This window comes from Serinus canaria, chromosome 1A, assembly GCF_022539315.1.
Source record: "Serinus canaria isolate serCan28SL12 chromosome 1A, serCan2020, whole genome shotgun sequence".
In the NCBI taxonomy this organism is placed as follows: Eukaryota; Metazoa; Chordata; class Aves; order Passeriformes; family Fringillidae; genus Serinus; species Serinus canaria.
The window spans coordinates 58,617,343-58,629,361 of record NC_066314.1 but is presented as its reverse complement, the minus strand read 5'-3'; the positions used below and the strand labels follow the sequence as shown (position 1 = coordinate 58,629,361).

The 12,019-nt window shown below is 42.6% G+C and overlaps 1 protein-coding gene across 1 annotated transcript in view; it reads right to left on the bottom strand.

Moving 5' to 3' along the window:
• Positions 1 to 1,385: 1,385 nt before the first annotated feature.
• TMEM178B (transmembrane protein 178B) overlaps positions 1,386 to 12,019 on the bottom strand; it is a 211,472-nt gene continuing 200,838 nt past the window's right edge. The window contains exon 4 of the mRNA XM_009094146.4: positions 1,386 to 1,661. Coding sequence (XP_009092394.2) covers positions 1,411 to 1,661 — 251 coding nt within the window. The 3' untranslated portion in view covers positions 1,386 to 1,410. The remainder of the gene's footprint in view (positions 1,662 to 12,019) is intronic.

The window sequence follows — 12,019 nt, the reverse complement described above, 5'->3', positions numbered from 1 at the left end:
GACCCTTTCACATTCATCTGTACACAGTTCTCCCAGATGGAGAGAGGACATGTCCATTGAATTGGGGCAGTTTCCAAAGACAAGATGTGGGAAGGTCTTATTTGGCATACATGAACACAATGAGAGGCATCTCTTACTTCTCTTCTACAGAAATTAGCTCCCTTTTCCTCCTCCACAATGGCTTTTGCTCAGTTCTCAAACATCCAAACTGGAAACTTGATGAAATCCCATTCCATCAAATCCCTGGGAAGAACAGCAACCAGGCCTTCCCCCACCTCCCTTCTCCTTGGTCAGTCTTCCCCTGGATCCACCATCCTGAACTCTCAGAAGCTCCGTGAAAAAAAAAACCCTGCTGAAATCCACCAGAGAAGACGCGCTGTCTCAGACCTGATGGCTTTCCTCCGCTTCTGCCGTTGCGGTGCCTCAGTCTTGGGCCACAAACACAGCATGGATGGTTTAGTGGACAATCACATTGCAATGTTTTAAATTTTTCTTTTTGTTAAAAAAAATAAAGTAAGAGGGAAGAAAAAGTTATACACACATGTATCACAGCATTTTCAAAAGGCCTTCTGCTGCATTTACATTAGCAGTTCAGCCTCAGTTGTAAGCCTGGATGTAAGGCAGCTGGAAGATTAAAACCACATTGTTGGAAAGTCCGCTGAGATGTCCTCCTGGAGATTTTTATTGTTTTCTGGTTTTATTTTCTTAGATTTTTTTATTATTATTATCATTATTATTTTCACTTGTTTGCTTCTCTCTAAAGTTTGGCAGGCAAAGAGAAAATGCTTTTCTACTTTTCCTCACACATTCTGTCCATTTTGTTTTCTGCGTTTTAAGGAGAAAAAAAACACAACAAAACCCCAAAACCAATGACATGTCGTTTTAAGAAAGAAAAAGAACGTGGGTGGGTTTCTGATAATGGCCTTGAGGAGGTATGTTGTTGAAGTGGCTCAAATGCTTCATTTGCTTGCTGTTTACATTTTCCCTTCTGGCTGCAATGGACACACTTTTTGTGTCATCCCCCCATGCCTCTGCCCCCACCATGTCCTGTACAGATTCTGGTTCCAGATTCCCCACATGGATCCCCGGTTCCCCCTCCCAAATGGCAGTAGGTAGGTGCAACTGTAGGTTCATTTGACCTCTAAGGTATGATGCTGAAGTTAAGAGCTGGATGGAAGAGCCATGTGAGAGAAAAGCTTTCCCATCACTGTGAGAAAGAAATGAAGCAACACAGAGTCCAGTGGAGATGTGAGTGCCATGTTGGACTCAGCTCTACCTTGGCACTGGCATTAATTTGAGATTTTATATATATATAATTATATATACATATATATGCATGTATAGGCATACCTAGGCATATATATATATATATATGTCTTTGTGTGTGTGTGTATTTGTTTGCTATTTGTTTTAGCACACTGTCCCATTCTCAGGTCTAGATTTGGGGCAGTTGGTCCTGGGGACAGGTTGGACAGAAGGGGCCAGAGTGCAGAAGAAGCCAGAGATCAGAGTGAGGCCCAGGCCCCCCCACGCACAGAACATGGACCAGCCATAGCCATGGCTGATGTCGTCGGGCAGTCCGTACAGGTAGCGGGGGTAGCGGGAGAGCTCAAAGTTGATTCCGGCCACGCACGTGCACAGTGAAATGATGCAGAAGGTTCCTGGAGGAGAGCGGGAAGGGGAGAAGGAGGGAGGAAAAAAACAAAGAGAAGTTAGAAGAGTGATAGACATACCCCTTCCAAGCTGCATGAGAAGAGCTGGTGCAAGCAGTAAGGAAGTGCCTAAGGGAAGACATTTGTGTAGAGTGGCTTAGTCTGGAGGCTACATGGAGAAAGAATTGAGTGCCACCAGAGCCCTGAATATTGATCTGCTGCTGAACAGAGCTGTATGGAGAAACTTCAACAGGAACACTTTTTCATTATGAGCACTCCCTTGGGAACCAGAATGCTCCATGGAATCATTGATTTTTCTGAAACTTTGCTTTACAGAGTAAATACAGAATGAATAATCTTGTTTTGACATTTTTGGGAGGGAAAATAACCTTGAATTTTTTGTTTCATTCCAATTTTTCAGTGATAGGCCTTATAGAATATTACAATATACTTGTCATGTTCTGGCTCTGTTGAAATGTACATTTGAACTTATGTGGGAGATTTTCTTCAAGCTTTTCTTATATCAAAATACAGAATTTTTCATTATACAGTCTCCTTTTAAATATCACTAAAAAAATCTTTAAATCCTTCACAAAACTCAGATTCTGCCCTCTGCATGACTCCACTTTCAATCCAGATGCCCTCTGCCACATTGCTGAAATCTTCAAAATATTCTTGTTCTTGTTTTCCATCTCTGCAGCAATATTTAATTTCTTATTTCTTCCTGAGAACACAGTGAGAACAAACTTCCTAACGCTGTCAGGTGGTGTTATGGAAAGACACTCATATCACATGAGGCTGAACTTTATCCCACCCAGATGAGTCTAATTTTGATCTTTGGCCTCCAGCTTCATCAAAGCTAAACTCTGAGCTCCTGAAATGTCACAATTGCCACCCACACACCAAATAATGGATAGATACAGATGCTACACACCTGCCACAAGAGATAACGAGTCACATCAGCGTGAAGTTGGTACTTTATTTTTCTTCTCTAATTCCTCCCTTTGTGGGCCTTTCTGAATTGCCTGGAGAGCCCTGGGCACCGAGGGCAGCCTCCAGAACACACACAGTCAGTCCTGTGTGTCCTCCCTCTGTTCATGCATGGATCAGTAGCATGTGACATGTGCTACCTGTGCAGCATGTCCCGCATCTGTTCACTTACAACTGCTGGTGAGGAATGTCCTCTTCTTCCTGGTCCCATCCCTAAACCAACATAATCTTTCAAAGCAGTCACAATCTGCCCAGTTTCAATGACAAGCTCCTGTCTTCTGCTTAGTAGATGTCCTTCCTGCCCCTGGCTCTGCTTCTCTTCTGCAACACTTTTGCTGTTGTTTCTCTCTGCTACTATTCTCTTTTCAGTTGCAGTTACATTGAATAAATGAATTTGACCCTCCCCATTCTGAACACAGAGGTAAGATTATTTGGTGAATTCCCATGGAATTCTGTTCAGAAACTGGGAGCATTTGCAGGAACATACCCACATCACTAAAATGTGTGGACTTTCCATTATATCCACTTCCTTTATTTAGCAGGAACATCACATTAGGCATTGAATCTACAGGCAAATCTCTATAATGGACCTGCAGTGAGATCACTGTTATGGTTCCCTCTTCTTATCATTGCTAAGCATGTTTGGATGGCCTTTTCTCCACTGTATTTTGGAATGTCACTTGTAGATAGTCTCTGCTGTAAAGGTCAGGTGTTTCTGCTAATGCCATGTACAGCTGCCTGATGGCCTAGGATATTCACAAATACTCATATTATGAGAGTGCCACTGGGCACCAGTGAGGACCAGCAAGCTGCTGCAGTAGGTACTATACCTATTTCATTCAAAACAGTCTTCTTGCGTCCCACCAGCACCCCAGCAGTCTGCAATCAGTGATCTGGATTCTTGCAAAAGCCTAGTGAGATCCCAGGCTCTGGAGTTGTCCTGTACTACTTCAAAGCACAGAATAGGATAAATGGGGAGGCCACCATCCCACAACCCATTAGTCAAAAATCAGGTTGTTTGATTAAAAACCACGTGTCCTTTCTATGTTTTACTATGTTACTTAAGTTATTCAGTAATATGAAGATGTTTGACAAAAATGCAGTTGTTCCCTGTGCTCTGTCAGAATGACTAGAACATTGTGGGATCGGGGAAGAAATGATGCCTCAGAGGCACTGTGCTCTGAACTGAGCTCTGTGGCTCATTTCAAATGGTTGCAGTTAGAAAATGACAGGGAAGACCTTTCTTTGCTAGTAAGAACATGGTAATTTCTGCTCTCTCAGAATATAAGATTGTTAAGAGAGGTGGGTGGGAAAATCTGTGTGGCCAGACTAAAGCTGCATTTGCTAAGTACAAAAGGGAGGGAAATAACTTTGGATTTCAAATACTCTCCGTGCTTTCACGCTTTGTCTTGGCTGTTTTGTTCACAAGCTCTTCAGTGCAATGAGTGTTGCTTACTCTTTGTATTTGAGCAGTGCCCAGTATATTGGCACTCCACCTTGCTGAGGGTATTCTGCCCTTAACAAAAGAACAACAAAGAGGAGCAAGTATCAGCGCTAGAGAACTAAGGAAATCACAAGCATGAGACTTCTCTAAAAAAAACCTGGCCCCTTTCTGGAGTATGTGCTAACACATGATGACAAATAATGACTGCCATGCACAATGTGATAGAGTGCAGAGCACAGTCCTCAGCCCGTCACCCCCCAGTGCTTCTGCAGGATGTCTTGTACAACACAGACTTATCTGTCTCTCTAGCACTGTTCATTGCAGACACAAAAAATGCCATTTTACACCATCTAGAAAAATCTTTATGGCCATTTTATGAGTCCTATGTGTTGCTTTTGTTCAGCCAAGCAAGGAAGTTCCTGCTTATAGTTAATCTGGCCTCTCACCAGGAAGGCTACTGATGAAAACCAAGTAAGGCTCCTACCTCATGACTGTTCAGTAGCTTTTCCTCATGAACTGGAAGTCACAACACAAAGGGTCATCCTTGTAAATTGCGCAGCTGTTGGCCATTGTAGTGAAGGAGTCATGGGTAAAAGGGATGCAGAACCTGAGCTTACCCTGCGGAAAGGAAGCCTCTGCTAGTCCAGGTAAGATGTGAAGCTGACGTGGCAGGAGGAGGGAGGCTGTTGGTGCTGCCCAGGACACTCTGCACTACAGACACAATGCTTCAGAGGCAGCAGGACTGCAGGAAGTCATGAGCATCCCCAACCCTATGATCCTTTTTCTCCCCAGAAGTCAAATTGAGCCCTTCTGCAGTTTTCTCCCAAGTTCATGTGCACTAATGCCCCAGATCCCCTGGAAGCTGCACTGACACAAACTTTAATTTCTTTGTGAAAAACACTCCCCATAGCTGTGGTCCAAGCACATACCAGACCTGAAGGCTGGCCCTGGCACAAAATGTGAATGGCAGGTGTCAGTAAGAGCTCACTGGTACATGAGCTGCACAGAGAAATAAAGGCCATGTCCTTAAGCAGCTGGGGGAGCAGAACTCAAAAAGTTCTTTGTGCTGGGATTTACACTTTATCCTTCAAAGTGAAACCTAATGAATGAGACATGGCAACAGTGGGATTTTTGACAGGTAATTCACGTGTCACTGCAAAATGCTTCAATCAAGTGAGAGATGAAATTTCATGTAAAGCTGTGTCTGTGCCACAGAAACTGCTGTTTGACATGTAGTCAAACCTCCATCCTGACTCCTTGTCACGTAGTCTCCCTTCATCCTGGCCTGGTTCTGACAGTCCCTGTCCTGCTAATGGGTTGATGATCCTAAGTGGTTTGAGAACCTGGGCTATTAAATACCTCTTGGTTACCTTGTGCCTGTCTTTCTTATACATTAAAGAATAATATTAAAAATTACACTGAATGTCCCTTTCATTTAGATTGGAAGGTTTTTTAGGACAGAGATGAACTTATTTGCTATGTATGTATGTAAGATTGGGGTCCTGCCATCCTTGCTGTAGGGGTAGATATGGTCTGAAGAGACATGGCAGGGAAAGGTAATGTCAGTGTTGGTCAAAGCCTAATTCCATGTGGATTATGAGTCAGAGCCCTTTGCTGTTTTCAAGCATGATTATATCAAGCAGTGCCATAGGCCTATGCTGCAAGGAATTAATTTTTTCTTTTTTGCAAATGTCCCTTTCTTTCCAATCAGCCCAGCTGTGTGAGGGTCTGCAATGCCTGCACAGTTTTTAAACCTCACCTCCAGGGGAGAACAAAACTGCTTGTGAGTGAACTGATTTAAACACAAAAAGGCTCAAATCATCCATAGCAAATCTGTTTGAATTTTCCCTGATGCTAGTATCCCCTTGAACCATGTCAGAAGCCACGTTCTTCACCCATACACCTGGCTCAACTTCCAGAGTGACAGAGCTTGAGGGATTTGCCAAGGTCTGTGGTGTTGAGACAAGTACTGGTGCCTTTCTTAGATGCACTGCAGATGAACGGGAACCTTCATGGTGCTAAGGCATAAACAGACCCTGTTGGCAGGAGCTACATCTAAACACCCTCATCCTTATTATTAGAGAGGAGATGTCTGACTGGAACCTGAAGGAGCCATCACCAATTTGAAGGCATGGGAAATCCAAAAAGCCAGTACTTAAAATGAACTGGGCACCAAGCCCATCTCTGGGACCCTCCTCCTACACATCATTTGTCTCATGATTTGGAAATCATTTCCTTCGCATCTGACAGAATGATGTTCATTCTGTCCCTTCCCCCCCCAACAGAGAGAAATGACTCACAAACTGTTCTGTCAGATGTACAAAGTAAACAACCCCAAAAACTGACTCTTCTCACCTTCTGTTATTTTTTAAAGCATATAGAAATGTCAAGTATTACTTATAAATTGGTAGATAAAAAGAGAACTGCAAATGTATGGATTTTAAGATGTCCTTTGAAACCATGCAGTTTTCAAATAAATGTAAATCTCTGCCTTTTAAAGTATTTCTAGTAGCTTCTTGTGGCCACTAATGTCTTTGGAAGGAGTGCTGTTTACTTAATTGTAATCACTTTCCTTTATTATAGGGCTACGGGAGAAAAAAAATCTCACAAGTGAAACATCTTTACTTTCTCTCTGCCCTACTAGCTTTTACTATTTTCAAGGTACATCAAACAAACAAATAAAATTAGGTCTGATCCTAAAGTGAAGTGTGTAGCATTGACTACTTAAATTATATCCAAGTCAAATGAAATTATTAAAGAATACACCAAATTCCCTCCCAAAACAGAGATGACAAAAGCCTTTTGGAGGGAGAGAGCAGCTTTGCAGTAAACTCCTTCTGTGCACGGATTAAACGCCTCAGCAGCACGTAGCTCTTGAGAACACTTTATTGCTCTGTGCATACATGCATAGAATATAAATTATTGCTTAATTATGTACTGTTCTAGTAGAAGCAGCTTGCAGCATCACCAATAGGCTGCAGAATAGCAAGGGGTTTACTGGAAAATTGCCCTTCTGAAAAAAGCGGAGATGGAAGGATAAATCTGACTGGGTGATGGAGATTTAGTGCGGTGTCCTTGTGAGATTACATCCCCATCTGGGTTGGGACTTAATGCGTTTTTATCTTGTACCATGGACCAGATAAACTGCAGGGCCTGTCATGATATTGCATTATAGCCACTCTCAGAATGTGGTTTGCATTTGGCCTTTGGCCTCCTGCCTCACAAGGTGCCAGAGGTGCCCAGCAAACACCAGAGCTGTGCTCCTGCTGTGTGTCACCTCCCCTGTGTGCCTGCCTAGGGATTGCTCCTGCACAAGCTGTAATATCTTATGGCACCAGAGAATTATGTGTCCTCAGCTACAACCCCAAACACCTAATGGGGACCGTGCTTAGGCTTGTGTAAATCAGTATCTCATAAATAGGAACAATACTTCAGCAGCTGAGGGCTGAACTCCAGTTTGCTCTGCTGATAAAAGTGTCAGTCTGTATTTCACCCTGCAGATTCACACGTGGTGACGTTTCCATGACCGTATCCCTCGGGGCATGGGACTGCACAGGGAGTGGGCACCCATGCTGTGCACAGCCACAGCCAGTGAGCTACAGTGATGAGCAAGCACTCTCTGAAGCTGTGAGCTGGCACATAAGGTAAGAGCAACACTACTTAGCTAAAGGCACAAAGGTTTCATGGACTAGGCAGAGAAGAAAGCTTTCAGATCAAAGCCTGAGTGAATAAACTTCTGAGTACTTTAGCAATGGTGATTCCTATGACCCAGCCAAAATAACCTACAATAATAAAGTGGGTTGACTACAGCCATTAAGCAAACATAACAAGTCATGAACTTGCAGCCACAAAACAGAAGACAGCAGTTGCAGTACTGTGATATTATTCCGATTTTACTGGAGCAGAAAGCAAAGAAAGGACCTCAACGTCAAAATGAAGAAAAATTCTAATCCAAAGGTAGAAAAATTAGCCCACCTGTGTGCTGGCAAGCACCATGCTTGGCAACATACAGAGGCTTCTGGCAGGTTCTTTCATCCTCTGCAGTGTGGAGCTCACAGCATAACCCAGGCAGAGGCCAAAAGATTAAACAGAAAGAGGCACTGGAGGTCTGAACAAACTCAAGTGACTCCATCACACCTCAGATTTGCCTCAGATGACGATACAGAAGTTTAGTATCAAGATGTACCTTAGGCAGGTGCTTCCCACCCTAAGCATTTGTCAGAGCTAAAGGGAAACTTGTGGAGTCAGGTTGGGTTTGCCTTGTCATGGGACATGTTCTGTAGTTTGAGGAATCTGTGCACCATGTTGAATCTGGTCTTTTAGTAATGAGCTCATTACACCTCTAAGTACGTAAGACCATTTTCTTCCAGTGAAAAAATTGGACATGTCTCAGAAGGAGCCTCAGAGGACTCGTGTAATTTTTCTTGTGCAGGAAATCCTAAATTGCTGAAAAGTCTACTGATAGATCTTCTTCAAGACAAGACTGGAGAACAAGTACAGCACAGGTAAAGTCAATGCAGCCTTCTTCCATATTGTCTACTGTGTGCCACTATAAATACTTCTAGAGGGAATACTTTCAGGTCTGGAAGGATAGTTAGTCACATGCCTTTTTAATCCTTCTGTTTGCTGAAGGCAGTACTAAAGAAGCCATTGGGAGCTTGGGGTGTTGGTGGTGGCTACCTGATTTGGATATTTTCCCCTTTAGGTGCAGGAGGAAAGCCTATCCATTCATTTTTTGTCAAGTGACCAAAGGACTTTTTGCTTGTACAACTTCCAGGATCTTTACTACAAATTTCTGTGGGCTCTATTACTGTTTCCCTGAGTTGACCTGTTAGGAACAGAAAATCCTTTCTACATGTGCTGATACAGTTGATGAGAGAGAATAGTCAGAAATCAAAATAAGATGCAGTTTTGTCTGGTCAACAAGAACCACTTAGTGGAGGGCACCCCTATGAAGTTTACATCATCCACATAAATGCTTGCAAGCAACAAACTAGACTGATGCTGTACAGTCCTAAAGGATCATGCTGAAATCTCCTTTCCTGTGCAAGAGGAAATACCTGCTCATCTTCTGTAGCCAGACAAGTACATTGGCATGGCTTATCTCTGTATGCCCAGGAAGAGCCAGGTTGGGCAGAAATGAGGAAGGCCCTACTCATTTATAGTTTTTTCCAGTTGTTTTTTTAAATGCAGCTTCCAGTGTCCAGTTGGACTCTGTCCAGACAGATTAGACTAAGTGAGTGCGGCAGTGATTTGCCCAAGGGGAATGTTGTTTTCTGAGCTGACAATCTGAGGAGCAAAGAAAGTGAATCTAAATCTTGCTTCAGCCTCTGCATTTAACAAAAAGATCTGCCACACACAGAAATTTCCTCCCCATTCTCTCTGTAAGGTTTTCTTTCTGTCTAGCAAATCATGCCAGTATTAATCTCCCTTCTGTTGCATGTGCAGTCTTTTCACTTTTATGTCAGGCATGCAAACAATTCAGCAAAATTTCCTTTTAAAAAGACCAACCCAATAATAAATGCCAGTTTTGTTTTCATTGTCTTCCTTTGGCTTTGGTGCATCTTGCCATTGGAATTCAGAAGAAAACAACAGATCAAAGGCCCTGTGACATTATTAAAGGATATGGGACAACCACTGAATTTTAAAACACACAGAACTCGTTTTCCAGGGCTATGGGTGGGGAAGTCTTTTGTATTTCTACAGATCTGTCTACTCTGCTTTATTTCTACTTTATTTTACCTTCTGTCAGCCCCCCATAGACCTACTGACATCCCTGAGAAGGAACTTGATTGCATGCCCTTCATGGACTACGCCAAGTTGTCTGTTCTCCTAACTTTAGAAGGTACTGGTGCTCCTGGTAAGGGAGAAATTACAAATCAGTATAGCTGACTTAAAATGAACACACAGAGGAATATGAACAGCTCTTCCTGCTGAAAAGTCAGACAGAGCTGACTCCTTAATTTACTGCACACAAAGTTCAGGGAGACAGATTTGAGCTGGGACAGAAAAACAATGAATTTAGAGGTGCGCATACACTACTTGCCCTGTCTTTTGCTTCAGACTATAAGATCTCTGTGCCTCATTAAAGAAGCTTTTTCTCTCCTTCTCCTAACTGCCAGTGCCTTCCCATGATCAGGTACAAAGCTGATGAAATTGTGTTGGTATTTCTTTCCCAACAGCCTGTAAGTGGACATCTAGGAGCATCAGAAATGAGCCACAGGAAAAAAAAAAAAAAACAACCCACAACACATTTGAAGGTTGATTTTGAAGTCAGCTGATGTTTCCATGGAGATCAAATGCTATGGATTGACAATGAATTCTCTTGCTGAGCCTTTCCTTCCAGGGGAAAAAAAGCCCCACAGAACAATACTTCTAAGTGACTACACTCTGCAGTACAGTTGTGTTATTGACTGGCAAAAAACACCCCCATTTCCTTATGATGTTACCTTAGGTTTCAAATTTCAATGCCAGGTATTCACCTAGAGAATCAGATATAATCCCAAGGTACTCAAAGAAAAATAACATCTAGCGAAAATAATATTCTATGAGACAAAATATATAACTCTGCATTTGAACTTGTGCTGTAAATGAGAGTTATGATTCCCCTTGAGGAGTGTTATAACACGAAATTATAAAAGAGTATTTCAGCTGCTGATAGGCAGTGACACACAGATGTCTGTATTGTGAAAGTGAGTGATCTTTCCTATTTCCAGAGTCTCCTATTTCCTTTTCAAAATGAGTGCCAGCATAAATAAATAAATAAATGCAAAATGTGTTGGTGCATCAGAGAGGAGAGAGAAGTACTAGCAGTTAAGATGTAACGTGGACCCCCAGCTCTCTTAAGCCTTGTCCTGCCATCTGCTGAGCAACTTTTTCCTAGCTGGGAAATGCTCAACAGGCCATCCTGGCAATATATTAACTTCAAAAGATGGCAAAGGGGATGTATGTCTGCCTGAGTGATTTCCTAAATATTTATTTTTTTGAGTGAAAATAGGAAATTCGACAGCATTCAAAAGGCAAGAGGTAGCAGTTGCTAAAGGCTCATCACTAATGGTTCACTGGTCTGGATGAAGAAGCAGTTGCAGTTCTACCCCATACCAGGACATGTGTATGTACAGTGAATCCGTATCCACACGTATGTGTCTGGACATGTATCTGTCAGTATCCTGGTTTTGAAAGACATAAGAAAAGAAAAGTCACACTTCAGACTCCAGAAACCTGGCCTAAAATGGGACCAAGGAACATGACCTTGAACCAGGTCTGTGAGAGACACCACACACTCTGCAGGGAGAGATGTTTTAAAGGAATCATAGGATTGCTTAGGTTGGAAAAGATCTCCAAGATCATCAAGTCTGACCGTTAACCCAGCACTGCCAAATCCAGCACCAGACCATGTTCCTAAGTGCCACATCTACACAACTCTTGAATGCCTCCAGGGATGGTGACCCCTTCTCTGGGCAGCCAGTTTGAACACACTTTTGGTGCAGAGGTTTTTCTATTACTCAATCTAAAGCTTTCCTGGTACAATTTGAAGCCATTTTCTCTTGTTCTATGATTTGTTACTTGGAGAAGAGATCAACCCCTTCATAGCTACAATTTCCTGTCACGTAGTTGTAAAGAGGAATAGTCTCCCCTGAGCCTGTCTTCTCCACATGTTAAGAACCCCAATTTCCTCAGCTACTCCCCATAAAGAGGAACAAATCCTTAAAAGCAAAAAATGACATTTTTAGAAACAAGTTGACTCTTATTTCCTGAATATGAATGCTCTTGGCCTTGTTACATTACTTTCTGATGGGCATAAAGCCTGCATGACTGTTTTGAGCTCTCCTTCTCCTCACAGGTCCAAAAAGACCCTCATCAGCCTCTTTTTCTGCCTTCCACAATACCCTTGTCATGTGTTTGAGGGTTTTAAACAATGAAGAGCCTTTGA